This window comes from Cervus canadensis, chromosome X, assembly GCF_019320065.1.
Source record: "Cervus canadensis isolate Bull #8, Minnesota chromosome X, ASM1932006v1, whole genome shotgun sequence".
In the NCBI taxonomy this organism is placed as follows: Eukaryota; Metazoa; Chordata; class Mammalia; order Artiodactyla; family Cervidae; genus Cervus; species Cervus canadensis.
In genome coordinates, this window is record NC_057419.1 from 56,248,559 (window position 1) to 56,275,938 (window position 27,380).

Consider the following 27,380-nt stretch of genomic DNA (forward strand, 5'->3'; position numbering starts at 1 on the left):
CCATCAGAAGACGAATGGATAAGGAAGGTCAGCCATTAAAAAGAATACATTTGAATCAGTTCTAATGAGATGGATGAAACTGGAGCCCATTAAACAGAGTGAAGTAAGCCAGAAAGATAAAGACCAATACAGTATACTAACACATATATATGGAATTTTAAAAGATGGTAACGGTAACCCTATATGCAAAACAGAAAAAGAGACACAGATGTACAGAACAGACTTTGGGACTCTGTCGGAGAAGGCGAGGGTGGGATGTTATGAGAGAATAGCATTGAAACAAGTATACTATCAAGGGTGAAACAGATCACCAGCCCAGGCTGCATGCATGAGACAAGTGCTCAGGGCTGGGCACTGGAAGACCCAGAGGGATCGGATGGGGAGGGAGGCGGGAGGGGGGATTGGGATGGGGAACACATGTAAATCCATGGCTGATTCATGTCAATGTATGGCAAAAACCACTACAATATTGTAAAGTAATTAGCCTCCAACTAATAAAAATAAATTAAAAAAAAAATACTAGAGGTCTTTGTCCACCTGAAACTTGAATGGGTAAGCAAGGGCCTGTCTGAACTCATCTCAAGAAATCAAAACACTGTTGCCATTAGCCTAAAATGGGAAGTAGGTCCTCAAGTGTTACCAGTTGTGTTAGCAGCCCATGTATACCCTTTGTTGACTGTTCTGTAGCCCTGAACACACAGGATTAAGATTCAGGAAGGGGGAACATCATTAAAAGTGGTAGATTGGGATGCACAAATAATAAGTCCCTCTACTGAATCACCCTTTAGCTGACTAAGACCAACAGAACCAACTTTTTCAGAATTCTGGAATCTAATCCAAAACTTACAGCAAGCAGGGAACTCTTTTTAAAAATTTTTACTGAGGTATAATTGATTTACAATGTTGTGTTAGTTTCAGGTGTACATCAATATTAATCAGTTATACATATACATGTATTCACACTTCTTTTTAGATTCTTTTCCCATACAGGCCATTACAGAGTATTGAGTATAATTCCCTGTGCTATACAGTAGGCCCTTATTAGTTACCTGTTTTATATATAATAGTGTGTATATGTCAATCCCAATCTTCCAATTTATCCCTCTTGATGCAGAAAAGGTTGGCTAAAATTTGATACAAGAATTTTGAAGCATTTTGCTAATTTGTCTACCATTTCTGATTCCCCAGCAGCTGAGAGAAAGGTGGCCCATATTCCTCCTGCAGCTTGCTGGTGCCAAGGGGCTAATGACCTTGTTGTTAAAATACTGTGGCTGTGTGTTTTGACCTTTTTGATCCTGAGGGTCAGGCATAGAGACTGACCTTTGTCTTATACCCCTACCCAAGGCTAAATTGGCTTTAGAGGTCATGACTGCCTTTGTTGAAAGACTTAAAGACTTACACTGCCCATGTCCATCTGGGAAAAAGGATGGCAGAAGGGGCAAGCAGCAAATGGATCCAATTACCATAGGAAGAAAGAGACTGAGGAAAAAAAATCTTTGGAGAATAAAGACTCAGATGGGCCACTACGCACGTCGAGGAACTCAGAGTGCAACACACATGCCCTGAACCAGATGTATGCTCAGTAAAAGCCTGAGTAGATGGTAGGCTTGTACTTCTGGAGGATCTTTAGGTTCCATGCAATCAGGAATGTAGGAGAAGAAAAGTAAGGCAGAGTTGTGGGCAGCCTGGATTAGTGTTGAAGGAATGCCCCAAATCTTAGCCAAGTTGCAAAGACCTGGCCAGTAATTTGTTTATTTTGGCTTCAGGTATTTAAAGGCAATCACTGTCAGTTCACTGGCTGACTAATGACATAATGGAATGGAGATTTCCATGATTACACATGGCAAGGAATGCAGTCTCTGCAGAAAAAAAAATGTTTGGAAAAGTCACTAAATAAATTGTATCCCTCAACAAACAACAGCAACAAACTCTGAGGAAAGAAGAGAATCTGATTTCCAGAGTTATCAAACTATAATATTCAAACTGCCCAGTTTTCAACAAAAAAAAAAATTACAAGGCATACAAAGAAACAGGAAATTATGGCCCATCCACAGGAAAACAACAGACAGAAACCATACCTGAGGAATTCTATATGTTGTACTTACTAGACAAAGACTTAATATCACCTGTCTTAAGTAAGAGTCAGCAGGCCTGAGTTCAAGTCCTCGTTTTGTCACTAATTCCCTACATGAGTAAGAAAGTCACTTCCATTCTCTGAGTCTATGTTTCCTCAGGATTTATAAAATGAGGAAATTAGGATGACCAGTGGTCACAAGCTGGGAACTGACGTTTCAATTTAGCCTACCGATATATTCAGTTTATTCTTCACAGTGTTTCTTTTAAAATGTGAATTACTGGTCAATATTTTTAAAACATGAAGATTTTTACATGAAATCCAATTCTTGGCTTTTCTTGAAAAATCTGGAGGATCTGAGCTCATTGGACTTTCATACTTGCTATACTGTATTCCACCAACGAGAACCATCCAAGTCACTTTTGCTCCCTTTAGATAGGGCATAGATTTCCCAACTTGACACAGGCTCCCACTTACCCTAGTACCAGGCTGTCTTACTCATGTAAGTTACCTGCCTGGCCCTGTAAACATCTAAGTCAGCTACTCCTGGCTAAAATGGGTCTTTAGAGCTTTAAATCTGTGAGTCTAGGGTTTTATATAGGTGAAAAGTTTTCCCAAGTGCAATGAAAAAAGAGACACTATATAATCCAAAGCCAAGTAATACTCTGGGGCAGTGGGCTTTCCTATAAATAGGAGAGGTTTAGTTTCTGTGACATCTGATCTGCACAACCCTAAGGAAAGATGGTAATGATCTGATTAGCTCATCCTTTCATCTTCTACCAGAAAGCCAGAAACCAGGGAGATCTAGAATTTTAAGAAACAAGGAAAATATATGCTGATGGCTTCTGAGTAGGCTCTTTACACTCTGAACAAACCCATGCCTTGTCACTCAGGCCTCAGCTACCAATAATAGCAAGTTGTTATGTATTCTGTACAGAGCCTGCCCTCCAGTGGGCAGTAAGCTGACCCCAGACCATGGCCCAAAGTCAGAACAAAGGCCAATTTTTACACGGAGGTAAAAGAAATAGGAATGATTTGGAATTATGGCCCCAAATGGGATAGGAGGGCCACCACAGGAATGGGATTTTCTACTTAAGAGACACATCATATCCTGGCAGTCGGCTGTCAGCTCCCAGAAGGGACACCAGCTCAGAAAAGCAGCTGAAGATGTCAGCACTTAGGTGTGAGGATTGATGTTCAGCAAGCTTTAATTCACTTAACCTGATCAATTACTGTGGAGGAGGAAATGGCAACCCACTCTGATATCCTTGCTGGGAAAACCCATGGACAGAGGATCCTGGCGGGATATAGTCCATGGCGTTGCAAAGAGTTGGACACAACTGAGTGACTGAACATGCATGACGGACTGCTGAGAAAGTAAATCAACTCCTGCATTGCTCTTGTGAAGTCATATCCCCAGAGATATGAGAGAGATTGAGAACACACACACACATACATGTATGTACATGCAGACTAAAATTCTGAATAATAGGAGAGGCAGATATTTGATTGGATAGAAGGCATATAAACTCAGAAGTTTCTTGTACAGTACCCAAAATGGTATCACACTTCCTATTTACAAATATCCAGCATACCTCAGGTTACAAAGGATTTTCACAAGACTTAATTATTCCCATTTTTCAAGGAGAAAAATTGGGCTTCAAAAATATACAGAAAACTGTTCAAGGTGCATACTCGGAACTGAGGCAAGAATCTGGGTTTCTCAGATTCCACATTGGTTTTATTTATTTTTTTTTATTCCATATTGGTTTTAAACCTAATTAACAGCAGGTAAGTCTACCTTAGATATAACAGCACTAAACATCCTAGGGGTGATGTTCACATAGCAATGAGACTTCCAGGTAGTAAATGGAAATACTCCACTATGTCAGTGACCAATTTGGTCCAATGATCCACAAAGGTGTCCAGTTGGTATAGTGTTAGGAGGAAAGTCTTTTCTTTGCCATTATACTTTATGTCATGTTATATGCCAAATATGCTAAGGACAGTATTCTTAAGGAGTTACTGAATCTCAGCTCAGGATGAGACTGGATAAACAAGACAACAATACTACAACATAGAGGTACGTCATCTCAGGAAATCAACATCTACCTATATCAGTACTAATGAAGATTCAATTGTTGAGTGTTACTCATCTATATGTCCTACCTAGACATGTCAGAGCTTGAACAGATTCTAGACAATGATTCAGAGATGAAGGAGAAACTAAAAACCAATGATGATATGTCAAACGTTTGGAAAAGCCAAGATTAGAACTCAGGTCTCTCATTTTCTAACATAGCTAGCACTGCCTCCACAGTACAATTCTAACCTCAACCAAAATCAATGTAGAAGAATGTTGTTAGTAATTCTACTTTTAAATACCTACTAGAAAAGAGCCTGTGCTTCCCTGGTGGCTCAGTAGTAAGGAATCCACCTGCCAATTCAGGAGATGTGGGCTAGATCTCTGGGTTGGGAAGATCCCCTGGAGAGGGAAATGGCAACCCACTCTAGTATTCTTGCCTGGGGAATACTATGGACAGTGGAGACTGCCAGGCTACAGTCCGTGGGGTCGCAAAAGAGACGGACACGACTTAGTGAGTGAGTAAACAACGACAAGAAAAGAGCCTACATAACCTCTGCCATTCAATTCCTTGAGTAACACAATCTTAACAGAATGTAAACCTATACATAAATGCTCATTTATGAGAACTGAAAGGTCTAACTTGGCATCAATTTTCACATCATTCATGCAACATTTAACCCAATTTCCTTTTACGGTGACACCACAACTGCTAGCTGCTAAAGTTCCATTGTATTCCCCTTTAGAGATCAGAAGTCCATTTACTTATCACTTAAAAAGGTTTGCAATGATCAAAAACTCATTACAAATACAATCTGAGGCAACAGCGTAGTTTCTCACAGAAAAAACACTGGTATAATAGAATATTTGAGTTCTAACTTATGATTTAGACTCTGTCATTAATGCTCCTGGTCTGCTGTCATTGTTCTCAGTCTAGATTTGTGCTATTTGATACAGTAGCAATTAGCCACATATGGCTAATAGGCACTTGAAATGTGACCAGTGTGAATTGAGATGTGTATAGAATACACATCAGATTTCAAAAACTTAGTAAAATATTAAAAAATTTATAGTGATAATATAATATTATGCCATAATATTTTAGATATATTGGGTTAACTAAAATACATTAAATAACTTTCACCGATATCTTCTTAACTTGTTTTAGTGTGGCTAATAGAAAATTTTATAGTTGTGGCTTGCATTTGTGGCTCGCATTATATTTCTATTGGACTATACTGGCCTAAGTCAAGTCATTCTCAATATCAAAGATTCTGATTTAACCAGCCTAGAGCTGGGATTTTAGTGTTTGTGTCTTTTAAAGATACCTAAGTGAATTATTTCACTGTGAAGCCAAGATTGAGGACCACTAGGCTAAACTCTATACCATGCATGTCTGGCCCAGTCAGGGGTCTCCTCAAAGGTCAGCTTCAGCCCACCCATGTGGCTACCAAAGCTATGTGATTGGAGAAACACTCCTCTTGGTCTTGGATGTATGAGCATCAATGTCAGTTCATTGATATTCTAAAGCTTGGCTCTGTTATTTGTCTCCTAGTTTTTCTGCTTTTCCCAGTATTTTATGCCACCCTTTGAATTACAGCTTATTATAAAAATGAAATTTCACTGAAGATGAAATACATGCAGATTTGGGTGATTTTCACTGAGTGCAATTTAATCTTTTTTTTTAAAGAGGGGGCTGTCAGCCCAAGGCACACAAGCTGTCCGTATACAAGGTCTCGAGCTAGTTACAAAGGCCCATGGTTATTGTTGTGCACTTTCTAACTACCCCTGGGACCAATTCATCAACCAATGAAGCTGAGTTGGGACACATGGTCTGTGGAGACTCTGATGGAAGACACCATATATGTTAGAGGGAAAAGGACTGGATATTTCATTAAGAAATTCTCAGTATAGAGGGGGTGAGAGGCCATTTTGTCTACCTCTTTGCTTCTGAGCAGTACCCTCACCTAAATTATTATAACCAGATAACAGTGCTTCCTACATGTGCAACTCTCCTAGGAAGGAGCCTTCTTTCAACCACTATGGTCAGCCTTGATACACAGACCTTCTTGAAGCTATTAATAATAAGGTGGTGGTGGTGGTGGTGGTGATGATAAAGCAAGTTACCATGTGCTAAGTACCCACTATGTGCCAGACACTTTACTCACACAGTAATCTCATTTAATCATCATAAAATTTCTGCTAATCCTATTTTTCAGATGAGGAAATAAGGCTCAGGTCTTGCCAAAAACCATAGAGGCAGGAGGTAGTAAAAATGAGACTGCATCTTCATCTTGGATTATCTGATCCCAAATGCCCTTCTCCTTCCCTCATGTCACACTTCTATCCTTCTTATCCAGAGGCCCTTCATTCTCCAAGGACCCAAGCCACTCTGATCTTTTGTTTGAGGTCAGGACTTCACCCTCATCTTACAAAAGAAACTAACAAAAGGTGATAGTAAGGATGGCTATAAGACACCCTGATGTGGCTTTGGTACTTGTATTGCCACAAATCTGTTTTAATATATATTATTTTGTTCACTGTGATATCCCCTAGCATGAAATAATTGTCAACACCATTTTGCATATGGAGAAAATCAGAGCTCATGACTGCCAAACAGCTAATTGTAGCTCATAACACCAAGGAAGGCCAACAGCTGGAACACCAGGCCAGTGTTCTTCCCCCATTAGCATCCTGTTAATGGGTAACACAGAGGAAGCAGAAACTGCTAAGCATCCCCTTCTTAAGGACCCCTTCTTTTAAGGGCCAGGTTCTTCGTGGTATAATGTCAAAAGGGCCAAGGCCTTAGCAGCCTTATCAAGCTGCCTGCTTCCCACCCTTGGCACATCTTAGTTCCCAACCACCTTGCAAAAAGCAAGATTTTCAGTCAGTAACTCTAGCCCTTGAAAGGGTAGGGAGCCCAGATTCTTACATTAACAGCTGTAGACAATCATGAGACAACACGCAGGGGTGTTCACACTTCCCTAAATGAGAGAAAAGAGGCAAAGGAAGCAGAGAGGAGTGGGGAGGGGAGAAAGAGGGTGGGAAGAGAGCTATAAAAGGAAAGGATAAAAAAAGAAGAGGCAAGTAAAAGAAAGAAAGCAGAAAAGAGAGGTAAGAAAGGTAAAATTTCACAGCAGTATAGAGTTGAAAAGGTCTTCAAAACCATCAAGGCCAAAAGGGAAGTGATTTGTGCAAAGTCACAATGGGTAGAAGGTGGGAGGCAGGAGGTGGGGATTGTTATAAAAACAAGAAAAAAATCTCAAAATTAGAAGGGCAAAGATTAAAGAAAGCCCAAGTCCTGGGTAGGAGACCAAAACATGGAGGAAAAATGTAAGGAGCCACAAGAAGGGGAATGAGAAGGAGAAAAGGGGCTGGTGAGGGGGAAGCCAGGGGCAAGTAGCCAAGGAGAAAGGAGAGGAGAGTGAAAGCTGACACTCACCCTCACAAAGCTGGCAGGAAACCATCCCTCCTCATCGTCGATCTGGCCCCACCACCAATCCTTGTTGGAAGCATCCAAGACTTTGATGACGTCGCCAGCCTTAAATGCCAACTCCCGGTTGGCCATGGTGACGTGATCCCATACTGCCTCAGCACTAACGATGGAATCTCCAGTGATCAGCTTAGGAGACAAAATAAGAATGTGTTCAGTCCACACATCTAGCTACCTTATTTCTCCCGCTCCCCGAAGCTCTACTACTTATGGAAAAACTCACATATTAGTGGTGAAGGGTGGGGGTGATGGAGATAACACTGGGAGAGCAAGCTCTACTGGACCACAAGACAATACTATCAACTCTCCATTAGCCAGTGGGTAGAATGACCCAGAATGTGTATATGGACTACGCAGGACTCAAACTTTTATCCCTACTCATGAGCTCCTCCCCTAGAGAAGAAAAAGTTCCAGTCCATCTGTCCTTGATGCTTCAAGGCAGCTCTGGATCTGGAACGAGTGGAGAGTCTGAAACCAATGGCTAAAATGAGGCTCGAGCATATTTGCTCTAAATTCTCTGTTCTCCCCATTTCCTCTTCTTCCTTTCAACTGTCCAATTGAGAGTTGGTGATACATTATTTAACTCTACTGTACCTCACCCTCATGAGTTACAGACCATGTCATTCCTCACATATAATGGACCCCAGTCCTGCAGCCTCCTGTTCTCAACCATACATGACGCTATCCAGAGAATTCATGTGTTCATGGGTATGAAAGAATCTGGCATTCTGTGATGCCTTGCTCCCAGGAAACTCGACCTTGTCACAGATTCACTCAGTGATTTATACAATGACCCTGTGAGATACATAGGGAATCTAGGTTGACTTCTGCATTTGCTAGATGTCAAAACTGAGCCACAAGGAGATTAAAGGGTAAGCTCAGATCACTCAGCAAGGCAGGGGCTATGTACCTTGGTCATTAGACTTTATGGCCAGCAGGACTTGGCTCCACATAGTAGCAGGCAGACATCTATGCCACTTCCACATAAACACACACACACATGTTCATGACACTTGTCTAGGCACAGTGATGAGGATGGGTATGGGGGAATAGGCTGTTTCTCTCTGGCTACCATCTTGGCCACTGTATTATTTGTTCTCCTTTCTCTCACAACTGGTTCCAGCCTGTATAGGTCATCAATCTTCTTGGCATTTGGGGGAACAATTTCCAGAATAGAGAACATATGGCTCATCAGGCAAAGGACTTAAACATCCCCTTCCCAGAACTGAATTGCTGAACATGTCCTCTAGAAGTCATCTTTTCCATCAGTCTACTCTGATGAAGGACACCAAGGTAATTATTGGCTCCACAAGACCAAAGTCAAAATAATTCAGACAACAGAGACAGAATATGGATCATGCATCCTCTCATACAGGTCTGCCTTCCAACATATCAGCCAGAGAATAACCCTATGGTCATGATATTAATGCATAACACATGACACACATAGGAAAAAATATACACACTGATCTTTTGACTTAGTTAAGACATTCTGTTGGTTAGCTTATGCCTAAGGAATCCTTCATTGGGTTATAGCCATTGTTCTTCTGATAGAAGGCATAGAGGGAGCTCCTCAGCTTGGATGCAAAAGAGATTTCAAATAGGACCTTTTTTAATACCACCTTTCGAGTACCTCATGAATTACTGTTTACAAAGTGTTTCACATCTACTGCATCACTTGATCCTTATGAATGAACTAGGTCTCACTATTACTCATATTTTAAAGATGAGGAAACTGAGTCTCAGGGTGGTGAACTGGTCCTTTGGCCAATCACACATGTAATAAATTATAAAGCTCAGTCTTTTGACTGCATATGCACTAATATCTATCATGCATACTACCAATGTTTACTAATTAGCCATAATTAACTCACAGAACTCCATTCACACCATAAACCAGATGGTTCCTATTCTTTAAGAACCCCAAAGAAGGAGATTTGGACAGCCACTTTCAGTCACTGGTACCCCTTCTAAATGGAGTTTCATTTAAACTTGCTTTTTTACAATTACACTAAAAGTCAATTTCTTCTTGTTCTGGCCACAGTGGAGGAAAAGAATTGCTGGTCACTGGCCTCAATAAGTATTTGCAGAGAAGTCTCCCCTCTCCTGCCAAAAATGGGTACCAACAGAGTGTTACTAGAGCTTAACAAGTACCTACAGCCCAACTCAGAGCACCACAAGGGTTTAAAGTTTTATCACTGACTGTTTATCAAGGGTCAAAAGAGTATCTTGGCATCAATTACCAACACTCAGCTCAAGACTCTAAATGTGATGCTGTTTGAATTCCCCTAGGCCCAGGTCTACTTGATTCTGCTACCTGTATGTTTTTCACAGTGCAGTCTTCTTTTTAGGGAGTCCATTCTTGGCTTTCCCCAGCAGCAGTTGGCTCATTCTTGTCCCCATTTAGTCTAGTTGGCCTGCCTGGGCCCTCAGGTCATAAAGTCCAGCTATATACCCTGGACAAAACCAATCCCTAGATAGGACTCTGTGGCCATAAACCAACTGGAAAGCCTGTTGTCAGGGCCTACTTGGAGTCAGTGACAAAACTGGATAGCACTTCAAAGATCATCACCCTTAATACCTCATTTTATAGATTAGGTATAATATAGCAGTAGTGACTTGCCTAAGGTCACCAGATCACCAACCTCCTTCCCGTTTTCCCATCATAACACCATAGATAGAGAAGGTAGAGAAAGGATACCTGGATTTAAGGCCTTGCTAACGAAGGAATGGCAAAGATGATAATATTAGCTAATACAGAGCACTAACTATATGTCAGACACTATTACAAGCACTTTATACACATCAACTCATTTAATCCTCACAGCAGCCCTATTATTATTCTTATCCTACAGATGAGGAAACTGAAGCTCAGAGAAATTAAATAATTTGCTCAAATCCATATAGTCAATAAGCATTGAAGCCATAATTCAAATGCAGGCACAGTCTGATTTTTATAGCATCTTTTTCCTCTTACAAACTACACTGCCTCTGAGTCTCACTTTCTTCATCTGGTAAGTGAAGATAATTCTACTCTTCCACATGATTCATGAGCTGCAAGACAGTGAACCAAGAATTGACAAATGTGTGTGCAGACAATGAGAAGAGGGCAATCTAGAAGGGGATGTAGCTATATAGGGCTCCTGTGTTCTCTAGTCACAAATGCAAGCAGGAATAAGGGGATGTTTTTCCCTTATTCCCTGAGATGTTTTAAAAGGAAGCTAAATGTGGGCTGGAAATTGGTTTCAAATCTCCCCTTTGTATATAGAATTGACTTTTAACTTGCTACAATTTTTCATAAATACGACTTTTCTCTGCTTATCCATTTTTCACCCAACACTATACCAACAGTGAATGCCCTTCAAGAAGTATGCCAGAGTGGTTAAAGGAAAGCAAACCTAGCTTCAGTTCTGGGCTCTGCTACTTTAGAAAGTAGATGTGACAAAGGGAGATGAGGGATATAAGAGAGGCCACATAAATAATCCAAAATGGAACTGCCAGCATGTAATTAAGGATACCAAGAGTACACTATCACAAAAGCCATAGACAAAACTTTCAAGCTATACAACCTTCAGTTTAGTTTCTTCATATGCAAAATGGGGATAATAATACCTGCCTCACAGGCAGAATTGTAGAGAAAGTGAACTGAGTGCTAGATGTATAATGTCTAGTTCTGTGCCTGGTATACTCTGGCCTAGTGCAAGACTTCAGAGGAAGGAAGAATCATGTGTGGGCTCTAAGACAGTTTTGTGGTGCACTGAAGTAGGCCTTAAGGAATAGGTAGGATTGTAACAGATAGAGAAGGAAACAGAAAAGGCATGTGAGGCAGACTAAAGTCTCAAAGGCAAAGAGTATGGGAAATTTGATGGTAAACACGTAGTGAAGTTTGGAAAGGGCTGGGAAGATTGGGATGGAAAGACAGCTAGAAAGGTGGACTGGAGTCTTGTTTTAAGGCTTTAAATCTCATTTGAGGAAAAGGAGATCAAAGTTGATTTTGTAGAGGGAGTTCAAAACTAAGTATGATCATTAAAGCTTAAGGATAAGTAATGAGGAAATGTTGGTTTGGGAGTGGCATAAAACATGATGTTTTCTCTAATGTGCTGAATGCTGGTGGCCAGTAGGACATGCAAGTAGATTTGAAGTTCAAGAGAGAGCAAGGGAGATAGTTATAAAGGTTTGAGAGCCAATGATCCAGAAGAAATTATGGAAACCAAGGAAGTTTGCCCTGGAAGAAAGTGCTAAGAAAGAAGACCAGAAACCTAGGAAAACAGCAATAATAGGAGGTGAAGAAGAGAAGAGGAACCAGAGAAACAAATGAAAATGGAATTTTCAGCACATAGTTAGGATACCCAGGGGTGCAATCTCACAAAAACCAAGGACAAGTGTTTTGAGCAGCAGGAACTGATCAAATTATCAAATAAAACAGAGCTATCTATAAGAGGAAAAAAAATCAAGAAAAGTCTTTTGGGAGTGGCTGTATCAAGGCTTAAATTCTTCATTTCTTGTTTATAACTGGTTTATGCCCCCCACCAAAATCCCTAATTTCCCAATGGTCACAACTTCTTCATCTTGCAATCCCATCATCCCCAAAAGCCAGGAGATAGTACTGGGTTACTCCAGCAAGGTGCCCAAATAGCACTTAGCCTTGGGACACTGTTGATGTGACTTCTAATAAAATGCTTCCCAATCCTCAGGGCATTTCAAGTACAGGACCAAATATAAGTTGGTTCTTGCTCAGATTTACCATTGAGTGGGACACATGGTGTTCTGCATTCCCAAACCAAATAAACTTTTGGACATGAATAAAAAGATGAAGAGGGAGAAGAGTCATAATTCTTAAAGGAATAATATCCAATTCCTTTTTAATCTAGATTTCCCAGCAATTCTAATTTCAAATATTCTATTCCATTGTCCTACAAATAATCTGTTATCAGACCCATGTGTCCTGACTTTTTAACCTGAAAATATGATCATTATACACTGTAGGCATAGGGAGTTTGATCCCTCAGGCTTGTTTCTGATCAACAATGAGGCATGTACCTATAGCTAACTTGGAGTGGCCAGTGGGCCCTTTTAGGAGGAAGGAAATAAGGCAAGGAAGAGGGAGGAAGAAAGAAAAACAGAGAGGAAGAGAAGCACTTGATGATAACATGTGCCAGGCATTGGATAAGGGGATTTCTTTTGTGATCTTAGTCTCTATAGCTCTCCACTGTAAGCTTTAATATACTCATTTTTACTGAATATAACCTGTGAGGTTACCAAGTGGCCCACAGTCACCCAATTAGTAGATGGTTGAGCAGATTCATGAATGTCTAGATGACCTTATTGTATAGCTTTGCTTTTGTGAATCCCCAACACTACCTATCAAGAAGGCAAAGTGAGAGGGCTCCCAGCTGGTTTCTCTCTCCAGGGAGACCAGTCCACCCTGTGAATGATCTAAATCAATAGTTCTCAATCCCCTGGAAGGCTTGTTAAAATACAGATTGCCAGGTCTCATGAGTCTCTTATTCAGTACGTCTGAAGTAAGGCTTGAGAACTTGTATTTCAAACAAGTTCCCAGGGGATGCCTACTGGTTCAGGGACCACATTTGGTGAACCACAGCCCTAGATGGTCTTTCTAGTCTAGGCTTTACCCCTGCCTTTCTTGATGCCTCATTCTCCTAAGGATCCCCATGGCACCCCACTCCTTGCTTGGTTACAAGGTACTGCTCAGTGGTTGGTATGTCTGAGAATGAGTATTTTGGGTCATGTAGGGAGGATTCCCAATGCCAGGCCTTGCAAACACAGAAGTAAAACCCTCACCTAGTTTTCTTGAGCTGCACCTCTTGTCTTCCTCTTCACATTCTTGACCTCTAGCTGAACAGTACCACCCCCAAAATAGTTATTTAATTAGCCTGGGTGGCTGCCAGAAATACTAGAGTTATAATGGCAAGGAGCAGCAGAGGGAAGGATTAAAAAACTGTTGTTCAGAACAGTGTATGTCCAATTGCCATGAAAAGTAGCTGAGCCTGGCTTTCATTCTGAGAAGCTTCACAAGGGGATAAGAAGCAGCCTGAAGGATTTTGCCTTTCTTTAAGGTTTTTTTCAGTTGATACTTACCCCCATTCTCTCAAAAGATCCCCTCCCTCAACAGCTAGGCATGGACAAAAGAAAAATCCCTTCTTTTGTTCCATTTGGCTGGTTGGTGTTAGTTGCTCAGTCATGTCCAACTCTTCATGACCCTATGGGCTGTAACCCTCCGGGCTCCTCTATCCATGGGATTCTCTAGTCAAGAATACTGAAGTGGGTAGCCATTCCCTTCTCCAGGGGATCTTCCTGACCCAGGGATTGAACCTGGGTCTCCTGCATTGCTGGAAAATTCTTTATTATCTGAACCACTAGGGAAGCCCTTGTTTCCTTTACGCACATCTAAAGTAGGCTGGTATTTTATTCTCTCCTGAATAAACCAGAGATCTTTTTCATACGGCCTTGTAAACAAACTGTTATCTTGCCCAAAGTGTTCAAGGATAAGACTCTTACCCATTTCTGGGTTACAAAGGTGTAACCCAGATTGTTTCAACAATAGTGGGGAGGTATCAAAAGACTGGCTATTAGAAGAAGCTCTACCAGTAAGTCACTGAATCATCTTGGATGGATCCCTTTACCTGTCTCAGTTTCTTTATCTGTCATGTTACAGACTTGAATCAAATAGCCCTTTCCAGTTCTGGCTTTCTATTAAGCGTAACACTTGAGCTTTGCAAAGGTCAGGAATTTCATTATTATAGATTATTTCTTCTCACTGATCTTTGCACTTGATAGTAAGTAAGTAAGCGTTAGCCACTCAGTCGTGCCAACTCTTTGCGACCCCCAAGGACTGCAGCCCACCAGGCTACTCTGTCCATGAGATTTTCTAGGCAAGGATACTGGAGTGGGTTGCCATTTCCTTCTCCAGGGGATCCTCCCAACCCAGGGATCGAACTCGGGTCTCCTGCACTGCAGGCAGATTATTTACTGACTGAGTTACAAGGGAAGTTTTCACTTGATAGGATTCTTTTATTGCTCTCTACTCAAGAAAATGAGAACTTGGCACTGGCTAGTCCCTTCCTGAATATAACTCACTCAGGCATTGTTAGTGACACATTAAAGCACAGGCCAGTCAGATTGACTGGGAAAACTGAGGAATGGGTTTTCCACTTTAGCCCTTGACTGCTCTATTCAAAAGTCAGTGGTGGGCCATGGGGCAGTGGTTGGGGGGGTGGTGGCGGGCGAACTTTCTTGGTGGTCCAGTGGTTAAGAATCTGCCTTCCAATGCAGGGAACTTGGGTTCAATCATTGGTGGGGGAACAAGAGAAACCCACACACCACAAATAGAGAAGCCCTTGCCCCACACCTAGAGAAAGCTCACACACCACAATGAAGACCCAGTGCAGCCAAAAATAAATTTTAAAAATTGTCCATGTCAGGGAAAGCTTCCCTGGTGGCTCAGTGGTAAAGAATTTCAATGCCAGTGCAGCAGCATGGGTTTGATCCCTGATCTGGGAAGATCCCACATGCCCTGGGACAACTAAGCCTGTGCTCCACAACACACAGTACTGAGCCTGTGCTCTAGAGCCCATGAACCACAACTATTGAGCCCACATGCCACAGCTACTGAAGCCCATGTGCCCAGAGCTCGTGCTCTGCAACAAATCCACTGCAATGAGAAGTCTGCACACTGCAACTAGAGAGTAGCCCTAGCTTGCCACAACTAAAGGCCCATGAGCAGCAACAAAGACTCAGCAGAGCCAAAAATAAATAAAAGTCAGTAAGGACCTTTGCTCTTTGTTCTGGCCACATAGCTCCTCAGACAAATCATCTTTCTCATGACATCAGCTCTTACTACCTCCAGTCCCATATTTCCAACTACCTGTTTCACATTTCCCTGGGTGCCTGCTACTGCATCCAGTAAAAACATTAAGGGCCCATTCCCCTGCATCCTTATTTTTCTCATTTCTGATAAATTTTCTGGGCCTGCTGATTTTTTCTTTTACATATAGATATGACCCTTTATCTTCTTTTTCAATGCCTTATCTTAGGCCTGGGCCTTATCACCTCAAGTTGCCTCCTAACTGGCTTTCCTACAGCTCACAGGTCTCTCTCCTCCTTAATAATGCACTTCTTAAAACTTCTTTGTTGGTGCCACTATCCATGCTCAAGAAGCCTCAAAAACTCCCTACTGTTAATCTCTCAAAGCTCTCCTTAATCTAGCCCCATCTATGGATCCAATCCTTGTCTTGAACCAACAGGGACCTTCCACTCTGGTAACACAGAGTCTCTTTCAGGCAGATGACTCCTACCTCTGTGCCTGATTCAGCCATTCCCTTGTCCATGGTTAAGTGTAGGGACATGGGATATGCTTCCTCTTCCTTGCCATATGATCTTGGCCCACCTGCTCCTTAATCTTGTCCCTGACGACTCCACCCTATATCTTCTCTCCCTTGTCTCTTTCACTATTTTCTACCTAGGATAAGAAGAAGATATTAAATAACATAGAGTTATTCAAGTTGTTAACCAGGGTGTTATTCTCCAAACAGATTGTATACTTGTGAACAGTAAATCTAAAATATCTGCTTAATCTATAATGAACAACATTGTTTTTAGCCTCTAAAGTTCTGTGCCCAGAGCCCTAAAACAAGGTAAGCTCTGAGGAAGATCACAACAAAAGAGTTAGCATCTCTGTCAAGTTGCAGAATATTCTATGGGGTCAAAGAAATTGTTTGCATAATATGTACCAGATGACCTATAGGCCAATCCATTGCTGATAGGATTTATGGCCAGGTGTCTTCTGGGGTGGGCTGGCTTTTGCTGAAGATCTTTGCAGATGCTCAATGGTCATCAGGGGAAGAAGAAATGTCAGGTAAGAAAAAAACCTGATTTTTTTAAAACATAAGGATTGCTATTTGTTTTCTATATGATTTAATACTTCACACCTATCTAGTTTCAGCTTTAATATGGATGCTGCAATCACCCATAACCAGATAATTTTATTTCTGAGCAGAATAATTAATGCATTCAAGTGATGGTGGCTCTAAATGTATTAAAAGGAAGTATACAAATATTGCCACTTTTCATGATATGATTATATTTTTCCTAGTTTGGGCATGTGATTTGTGAGTCATTAGGCATTGGCTTCCTTCAATATCCCACTGTTAACATAATTTTTCACTTTAACAAAATGAAGGTTGGCTTTAGCCACACCTGGCAGACACGAACCCCAGCCCAGCTGGCTTGATTTGAAAGGAGAGGCTAGATGCAGGTCAGCTCACCAAGAACAAGACAGACCACCTGATCCAGAGGCCAATATGTCAAAAGCCAATTCACACCTGTAAGCTCCTAAAAGCTTGGTAAATCCAGATAAGCATCTTAAGATATGAAACCATCCAGGACATTTTCTCAATTATTACAGACTAATAACAAAGGATAGCACCTCTTTCTAGACTTCTTCTAAAAGAAGCTACGAAGTGATCTCAGCTATAACAGTGACCAAATATATGAGGTAAGGGAAGTTCCTTGTTTGGTTTACACCTTAGCAATGGACTCTTCTAGTATGACACTTCGGCCATTAGCTCAACCTAATAGGCCCAAGAGTTTCTGAAGCGAGACCCAGCTGCTGCCCCAAAGCTTATGATGTCACGAGTTTGGTCCTGTTGAAGGAATAGGTCCTTTAGAGAAAATGCAGCCAACAGGGCCAAGGATTGCAAAGATCAGAGAGAAGACCACCAATCATGATACCATTGGCTGCAGAGGTCTCCCTCACCAGAGTAGCTCCCAACCTGATAAGCATCAGCTTGCACCTTCAAAGCATCTTGGAAATAAAAGTTACTGTCAAGTTGTTTGGGAATTTTTTTTGGCATCATCCAAGTGCCTCTGATTCTTTATACCAGTTTCTCAATTGTCATTCCCAGACTCTTTGCTCAGAATCACCCCCGCATTTTTAACAAGCGGCCCGGGCAATTCTAAATCATATATCACACTGAGACCAAGTGTCTTTTAAACTTTCTAGAGCCTGAGTTTGAAGTACAAGAATTTCTTCTAACTGCAATGGTTTCCGAAGAAACCAGAATCTCTGAAATTCTGGCTCTTGGCTTCTCCTTCTTGTGTCAGTTTTCAGGCAGGCTAAGGAATTATAGTAGTTTGTCTATGTGGATTTTCCCAGGCTGCCTCAGAGACTATCTGCACCTGCACCCCTACTCCCACTCCCTCCTAGACCTTCAACATTGAAGCCCCTAATGGAAAATTTTTGCAGCATCTCTCTACACTACAATCTAGAAGTAATTTCCTAGAGCTATGTTCAATCTACCCAAGTCAGCTCCCAATACTCTAAGAGAAAAATTATCAGTGTAAAAAAAAAAAAAAAATGACTCAGCAATGCTCTTTCCACGAGTTGAGTCAGAAGCATGTCATCCCAAGCTGGAGGTCACTCTGACCCCTACCCTATCTCTTGAGTCAGACTGGGATCTATCTCCAAAATATTCCTGCCCTGATTATCTCATCCTTCTTGGACTTGCTGTGGCTACTAAGTTCCAGCTACCCATGTGGGTTGCTTGTTTCCTACATACCTTGAAAGATGGCCAGGGCAAGCCTAGGGGATAGGCAGGAGATTCAAAAAGCCCCAAATGCTTGAAGTGACCTAGACCCATCACCCTACACCTGGGTTCTTGAATTCCTTTACATAGTTCCACTGAGACAAGACTTGGGAGCTTTAACTTTTTCTGGACTGTGACTTGAAGGTCAGCCTTGGAATTCCTCCAAGGGATGGGGGTGGGGCTCCTCTAGGTTTACAGAAGGGTTAGGAGGAGGGGGCTAGAACTACATGAAGAATTTGTCCTCCGTGTCTCCCACATGTATAATTCTATACTCATCAACACCACAGCCAGAGGGTGGGTGGGCAAGACAGCGAGAAGAAGGGAAAGTCATTTTTTATCCATTTGACAGATGTCGTGTTAAAATCTTGTAGGGGAAGGAGGACTGTAGGTGGAGGGGAGGAGCAGAGGAGGAGATAGGTTGGAACTAATAGTTCTAATGTATTCTTAAATGTGGCCATCTGGTCTAAGGTAGTGATAACAGGAACAGCATTTAGTAAGGTATACTGTGACCTGCTTCTATACGTGGAGAAGAGACAGAAAAAATAAATATATTTCAACCATCTTAAACTACCTTGAAGTCTACTGAGCATGCCCACCCAGGACACTGGCTTGCAAAGTCTCTAGCCTTGGCAGGCATTTACAAAGAGAATGTAACTGTCTCCTGGGGAGTACTTATAGCCCAAAAGGGAAATCTGCATTTAAACAGCCCATCAGAAAGTGAAAGATGGTTTCCAGTGGCTTATTGATTTCCCTCTTCTCTTTTACTCCCTGCAAGAGAAAAGACATTGGCCAAGGCATTTAGCAGTGTTTCTGGCCCTTGTCAGTAGTTTCCCATTCAGGGATGGGTCATTTTTCTCCTGACAAAGTCTAGCACTGTCCTGGGTTCCCAGCAGACATGATAAATGATTGATGAGCAGGAATGGTCAGTGAGCATTCACTAGATCAGGCTCCCAGGGACTCAAACTGGCTGAGCTGTCTCCCCTTCAGACTGTGTCTTTTAAGACTACAGACAGACGGATGTAACATCTAAACCTAGGCTAACAATGAAGACACAAAAGAAGCACAATCAGACCCACCCTTAGGGCCCAGGAAGGATAGATTGCAGAATGGATGCAAACATCCCATCTGTGTTTGCAGGAAAAGTGATTGTGCTTGTAACAAAAGATCTTCAAGTAGGTCAGTTAGGCTTATGTAAGAGATCCTCTGCCTGTCTGGGCTAGGTAGAGGAGGTAGGAGTAGAGAAGGGAAGGGACCCAGGAAAGCTGACTGAGGGACAAAACATACAGCAAGATGCTAGGGCTTGAACCTACTCTTCTTGACTCTGTCTCAGGCTCAAAAGCCTGAAAGAGTGACTTATTATACTCAGAGAAGGCCAGGATTGGAGACTCCCAAGAGCTAGCACATCTAGTTCAGTCTAACATTTTACAGATAAGAAAACTGAGGTTCTAGTAAAAAGAAGTCGGCTAACATGTCAAGTTAGTCAGCAGCAGAACCAAGATTAGAAACCAAGCCTACAATAGTTTAAGAGGACAGTTGTCAATTGTTTTGGTTAAAAATTTCTCCCCTGAAATTATCAAAACATTGTTAATCAGCTATACCCCAATACAAAATAAAAATTCAAGATTTTGTTTAAAAAATAATCAATTGGTTAAAAAAAAAAAATCCATCCCAGTATCTACCTACTACTAATGTAGTATGTGTTTTATAAAAAATCTACACAAAAAAAGTAGAAATGAAATGATGAGATTAACAATTTAACATATAAAGAACTTGCAACATTTTCTTCCTAAGTTTTATTTTTGAGATCAGTTTTAGACATTTTCTGATGCTCCTTCCTCCCTCTGCCCTACAGATGTCACCCCTTGAATACTACAACCATCACCTGTTTCACCCTCCTCTCAGGGCCCCAAACAAATCTGACCCTCCCTGGAAATGAAGGCTAAGTAGAATTACTTCCGGTATCTCATTCACCACTAAATGTTTTTGCTAAGGGATCTGAAATTCAAATTTATACTGAAATGAAAATGCTAGTGAAAAAACAGTGGGAAGGGAAGAATGGGCTCCAGGCTTGACTGGGTTACTGAGTATTGAACTTAAGCAAATTGAACTTAAGCAAATATAACTCCCTGAGCTAGCTGGACCAGTTTATCTCAAATGGAAAGTTAGGTTGTCTTTGACAGATGCTGCTGTCAAGAGACAGAGGGGAGTTGAAGAAGACATGGAAACAAGGAAGTCAGAAGTGAGATGGAGTGGGATAAGAAAGGTCAGAAGACAAAACTTGACTATTTCAGATTTTTGCCATGGGCTACCTTTACCCAGAATAGAACTTTAGTACAAAGACGGCCTTTAGGCTCCGCTGTCAGAAGAATGAGTACTGCTTTTTCCACCCAGTTTAAGCCATTGGGTTCAAGCCACCTAAAGTAGTTTCAAGAAAAGAGAAAGCGGCTCACCTACCATGAGCTTAACACATTATAGTTTCTAAATTCTTTTCATATTCATTACACATTCATGAGCTCACTAGATCCTGCCAGCAATTCTGGGGAGTAAGAAGAGCAGGGATGAGACCTCATTTTTAAAATGAAGAAGCAGGCTTGGAGAAAGGAAGTCCCTCAGGTATCCCAGAAGCATGAACAAAAAGAGAACCCAAATCTTCTGACTCACAGTCCAGAATTTTTCTAATCATAAAAAAAATGGCTAACATTTACTGAGTACTTAGTATGTGTCAGGGCTTCCCTGGTAGCTCAGACAGTAAAGCATCTGCCTACAATGCGGGAGACCCGGGTTCGATCCCTGGGTTGGAAAGATCCCCTGGAGAAGGAAATAGCAACCCAATCCAGAATTCGTGCCTGGAAAATCCCATGGACCGAGGAGCCGGGGGTGGGGGTTGGGGGGCTACAGTCCATGGGGTCACAAAGAGTCGGCAACGACTGAGCGACTTCACTTTCACTTTCACTTTAGTATGTGTCAGAGACAAATCCAAGTTTTTACATATACTAACTTACTTGATCCCCATTTTAAAAATGAGAAAAACATGGCTCAGAAAGATGAAGTGATTGCTGAAGGTCACACAGGGTCAGAACCAAAACCCAGGTAGTCTTACTCTAGAACCAGTGCTCTTAACCTCTGCTCTCCACAGCATATCCTCATGCTCCTACAGTAACACAGAACCTCCAAAGCATAGCAAGATATAGAACAGGGTGTATGTTACCATAAACAGAGAAAAATATATTCATATTCGTTTTATATATCCATATAACATTTCTCTGGAAGGATTCACTGATGGCCTCTGCAGAGGAAGCCAAGTGGCTGGAGGGCAGGGCAAGAGTGAGACTTTTCACTGTGTACCTTTTGGACCATGTGACTGTATTTCCTTTTCAAAAATAAAGTAATTTTTCAATGAGTCTTCTATAGTCAAGAGAGCTGAAGAAACTATGTGGCTGCTTCTTGGCAGAGTTCTGGCAACTGACCCTTCCCTATCCACCTCTCTGGGTGCTCAAACTTTAAGAACAGAAGGTGTCTCTCTCCTTTTTTATTCCAGTTTCCTAATCCCTGATATTGCTTGTCCAATCCCCTAGAAAGGTCAGCATTATAGTCATTCCATAGATTTCAATGGCACAAGTGAAAACAGCAACAGTTTGAGTTAGGCTCTCATAGCCAATCTGAGTTATAGGAAAATAAGGTATTAGTGGCAGGACAGATGACAAGACACAAAAGGCCTTCTTCCCCAGAGCATAGCACCTAAGGCCTGAGCTCCATAGATTCTTCCATTTCCTTCCTCTCACCACTCTTGTCTCAGTGTGCCTACCCACCCTTCTCCTGGGCTGAGAAAGGAAAAATACACAAGCTAGAAAGGCTCTAGGAAATTTGGCCTAGCTTGTGAGTCTGTGGTGTACAAAGAAAACTACACAAAGGGAGAAAAAGTCAGCCTAGCTATATTTTAATGTTCACATCAAGGCTGGTAAGAGTCAGCCCAAATGGTCTCAGGGAACTTTCTCAGCTATGGTTTCTGGATCTCTACTATCTTAACTGTTGGCAAAATACCCCACAGAATAAGGCCCATAAATATTATTTCTTCAGATACCTTTATCCAACCCCTTAGGCAGGTCAGTCACACAGGGCTTCTGTACTCAGGAAGCTGTGAGGAGGTGGGAGTAGCTAAGGTAGACCGAGTGCCTTCAGGGATCCTCCTGAAGTGAATTAAATGGGCAGCACAATTCCCTCTCACAACAGCTTAGCATCTTCTACAACGCTTCACTGCTTCTAATGTGCAGGAGACGAGTAGGACGCGAGCTGCTGTGAAAAGGATGACAGGTCAGTGCCTCTCATGGGCAAGCAGGGCACTTCTGGATTAGGCTATGCCCCAGAGAGCCCCTGTCCCTTGCTGTGTGTCAGAGACAAACCTAAATTTTTAACATTAAGTTGCCACCAGCAGCTTCCTTTTAGTATTGGACTTCAAGGGGTGATAGCTTGGGGCCATAGAAAGAACATTGAATAGAGTCTGAAGGCATGGCTTCTGGACCAGAATCCACCATTACCCTCAGACTCAGTATTCTCATCTGCAAAATGGAGACAATACTATTTTATAACAGGGTAGGGGGAAGAAATTGAGAAATAAAGTGAAGACAAACTCTTAGATTACCTCCAAAGTACCTGTAATCACAACTTGGATAGACTCATAACAATTAACAATAGTAAAACATAGTCAACATTTTAAAAGGCACTTTCACATATTTTGTCACCATGAATTCTTGCACCCCACAATCCTGAAACTTAACAGAAAAGCCCATTTTACAGACCAGAAAAGAGACTCAGAAGGAATTTGCCCATAATTTATGGGATGAGGAGAAATCTAAACTTGTGCTAATAGTCTAGTTCCTGACTCACCCCCTTCAAAAGGCAGGTGGAAATGGCCCTGAGCACAAAACTCAGAATAAGGCACATTCTCAGGGTCAGTACTGGAAATAAAGGATACATCCTCTGGCACGTGGCAGGTACAGGCTATATGAGCTTGCTTTTTCTAGTTTAGGAAGAAAATTGTTTCTGATGCTCCCCACTTTCCCTACCTAGAGTTCCTAAGAAGCCAAAGCTATAAGACCACATAAATGTTGCAAACCTGTATTCTGGGAAAGGACTGACCTGGTACTGAAAAGCATCTGTATGAGTGAGGGTGATCCCAGCATGACTGCCCAACCTGACCCCATGAGGTTGCCTCTCTTTGGTCTTTCCTTCTACTGCTACTCTGTAAGTTAGACTCAGTAGTTGGCAGGTATTGAGATCAACTTAGGAATAGGGGAGATACAGCTTTATGGGTGAAGAACAAGTACATCTGCAAAGCATTTTCTCAACTGAGTCTATCTGAGCTTTGCCAGAGTATGAGGGGCAATATTGGTGATTTTACATATAGACCAAATAAGACTCAGAGAGGAAGGGAACCTGACTGAGACACACCCCAAGTGGCAGAATAGCAACTGAAATGTGTGTGTGTGTTTGAAATTTTACTGTATTCTTTCTTTAGGTAAGGAACAATATAAAAGAATATTAGAATTTTTTTTATCTTCAAAATCTTCTACCCTAAATGTAAAATCATAGTAAGAAATTTGTGTTTCTCGATTTCAAGTCCAAAGCTCAAAAACAGGCATAAGGCTGTCACATTCAACAGTAATCCCCTGGGGCTCTGAGGCTGCTGCTAAAGGGCAGACCTGGCACACTGGCCACCTGTCTCATTGCTCCCCACCCTTTACCCAGACACAGTTTAGGGCCCCTCCTTCTAGCTCCAGCCTTTGGTACTAAGGGCCAGAAAGGCCTCTCCAGGACACCCCGACCTGGTTTCCAGCTTGAGAAACTCTAAAAATAGCAGGTCCTCATTAGTGGGGCCAGATGGTCCAAGCTGCTGTGCCTAGGGGCAGGGCTGTGGTCATTAAGGATGTGACTGTTCTCTCCATCCACCACTGACCCAGGAGAGGCTGAACCTCTGCCCCCATTTATGCATCCTATATACTTCCTCTCACAATCTCCCACTCACACTTTAGATAAACTTACTCTGGTCCAAGTTGTTACTTCATTCCCAAGAAAAACAAACTTTAATATCAGTTACTTTAGGTTTTCTAGGATATTACTTCACAATTATACCATTCCCTAATGGTCTGTAAGTAGATTAGGAAATAGAGGAGCAGGCTCAAACTTTCTGCATTGATAAATGTCAATTTATCTTCTCCATCTGCCTGTTAACGTCTCAGGGCTCAGTTTTAAGTTTTGTTTGAATGATGGAGCCTGCTATAACACATGCCACCTTGAGTATCCATTTTATTCCTGAGCTTACTGCTCCTTGAAGTCTGATTTCAGGGATAAAGGGGCAGAGCAAACTGATAGAGGCCCCACCAGATGGGGCCAGTGCCCTCTTGTGCCTCCTTGAAAGACTGGGACAGCTGACTAGTCTTAGGGATACAATGTGTTCATCAGAATGTGTCCCATAAGGATGTGTGGGGCCTGTGTGTGTGTCCCATAGATGGGTTCAAATGTATCTCAAGGTGGAGGGGTTGTTTGTTCAAGTCATTAGGAGTGTGTGCCCAGGGATAGGAGTATATCTGAGTATGCATCTCAGTATACTCTACACATATGTGAATGTGCAGTTATGTTTTATATGCATCCATGTATGCCCAAATTTGCATAAGCATGCCTCAAGTGTGTATGTGTGTACTCTGCCTGTGCCAAGCATGTGCGAGTGTGCCCCACGGCAAACTGAATGTGTGTGTGCTCCAAGTGTGTCAATGAGAAAGTATATCCCACATGTGTGTCCCATGTGTATCCTAAATATACTCCACATATGTCTGAGTGTGTGCATCACATGTGACCTATAATGTGTGAATATGGGCAGAGGCCATTGATAGACAGCAAGACTGAACTAATTTTCCTCCTGTTAAATTTGTTTCTATCAGCTTTCCCCTAATACACCTGGGTTAATCTGCTCCCAAGAAGGTCGGAGGACATTGACTCAAATTTCATCTGTCACTTTCTGAATATGTTGTTCATAGGTGCTTTTTGCAAGAGGCTTAGCCACCACTTCATTTATCCAAGAGGCCTCAAATAGAAAGACAAGGATCAAGGACCAACTCTAAAGACTCTGGGCGAGTCCTTACCTCTCCCCAGACAGCAGTTTCCTTAGCAGTACCATGAGGGAGTGGGCTTATGGATTGTTCCTCACTCTTATCCAGTGACTTTCTCAGTTTAAGCATTATGGACTAACTGATCTCTCCTACCACCACTACCACAACAAAAATAAAGTGCACATATATGTGTTTATGGATTAGCACCTACAGATGACTCATTCTAGCTAGGCTCCCTTTAGCGCTGGACAGGCTATTGGTCGCTTCCCTACATTTGTCACTCCACACTCATTTTTCCAGTGTCTTGAGTCACTTGGAGTAAAAAGGATAAAGTTCTAAATGCATACAATGTTCATTAAAGCTCAGGCAAAATGAGATGGGGTTTATCCAAAGCATTCCTTCCCCATCTTTTGGGATGATTGTGGGAACTAGTGATGGTATGAAGCCATCTTTTAGGCTCAAGGTACAACCAGATAAATCTACAAAGAGAAAACCTCCAAACAGGGCATGAAGGGTCACAGGATGTAGGGCCACCCTTCTGAATTTGGCAAGGCCTCTCATGCATCCATGGATGATATATGGGTGGACTTATAGGTCAGATAACGGTATCTGAGCTGCCAATTAGTAATCCAATGCCAACCTAGTCAAAGTTACATGGTGACATCTGCCTAGTTTTCTCTGCTATCTTGACTAACTTTTATAACAAGACAAGGATAAAAGCAAAGTGCAGAAGGCATCTTTACAATGAACTCCTTGCTCAAGGCCGTTTGGTATGGGTGGGTTGATAACATCTAACTATATATGCAATGCTCTTAAGAGCACACCACTGCTTTTAAGAGGAAACACGAATAGTTTCAATTTACTTAGCCTTAAAATGGGGAGAATAATCCAAGCCTTGCTCACCTCACAGGGTTGTGAGAAAAGAAAAACATGGCAGGAACAGATGACTATAGAGGACTATACAATAGTCCTTATCTTCTTGCCCTGTTCCCGAGGTAATGAGAATTTTCCAAGGTAATACAGATAAAGGTAAAAAGTGCAGACTTGTCCTAATTAGGTCATTTGTCCAGAGCTTATGAACTCTAAACACAGCTTTTAATCATATCATGAAACCCAGTAATGCCCATCACAAATTCTGATCAAGGAACTGGGAGCAAAGAATTGGTTTTTAAAAGCCAAGTGCCTAGGTGATTCTGGCTTGACGGATTTAAGAAGGCACTAAATAAAAATACAATTAACTTTGGCTTTCTTCCAAGCTCCTCTTTTATCTTTGCAGGATATAGGGAGACAGAAAGCTAGTCTGGTATTCATAGTACCATGTGTGGCCAGGTGGCAGGGTGGGTGGAGATGGGGGTAAATAAAAGAAAGCTTCTTATAAGAAAAAAAAAATTCCAGCTCCCCACCAATGACCCAAGACATGGGCCAGGACATAGGGATTCTATCCTTCCAAGGGAGGAAAATAAAAGAGGCCTCCATGTTGTAACAGAGAGAAATGAGGCACAAAGACAATGGAATTTGTTAAAGGTCACCCAGCAACTAAGTTCATATTTATAGCCCCTCTTTATATTCATGTGTAAGTCTTTAACAAATCCTTTACAGAGAGGATTGTTAAAGGTAGAGGCCTACCAAGTGTCAGGTCCTTCCACTACAGCAGTCACCCAGGGATTTTAGCCTCAGAAAGTTCTCAGGGATTATCAGCCCCATTTAATAGAAAAGAAAATCAACTCAGAGAGGCTAAGCAACTCACCCAAGGTCACAGAGCTAAAAAACGACAAAGAATTAGTTCAGTGATCTTCTGCTTTCTATCACACCATACAAATTTCCTTTACCATTCCTGAAAGACAAGAGCAGCTTGCAAGTCCCATGGATCCAGGAACTCACATTCTTGCAAGCTCTAGCTCCAGTACTGCTTCAAACATACTGTGTGTTTCCTTGTGTGAGTCCTTTCTTATTTTGAGCCTAGTTCCCCAGCTTCCAAAATGAGGAAATTGGACTCAAGACAGCTGTAACACTCCCTTTCTAG

General features: G+C 41.8%; 1 protein-coding gene across 10 annotated transcripts in view; it reads right to left on the reverse strand.

Moving 5' to 3' along the window:
- Nucleotides 1-27,380, reverse strand: part of ARHGEF9 (Cdc42 guanine nucleotide exchange factor 9) — a 246,637-nt gene that overhangs the window by 177,106 nt on the left and 42,151 nt on the right. For 4 of the 10 annotated variants that reach the window (XM_043457945.1, XM_043457947.1, XM_043457946.1 and 1 more), the window contains exon 2: nucleotides 7,600-7,779. The exons of 3 other annotated variants lie outside the window; for them this stretch is intronic. In XM_043457945.1, coding sequence (XP_043313880.1) covers nucleotides 7,600-7,779 — 180 coding nt within the window. Of the gene's footprint in view, nucleotides 1-7,599; nucleotides 7,780-8,560; nucleotides 9,906-9,967; nucleotides 10,084-13,452; nucleotides 13,917-27,380 lie in introns of those variants that run through there. 3 more of the 10 variants (XM_043457951.1, XM_043457950.1, XM_043457948.1) reach the window with 3 other exon arrangements.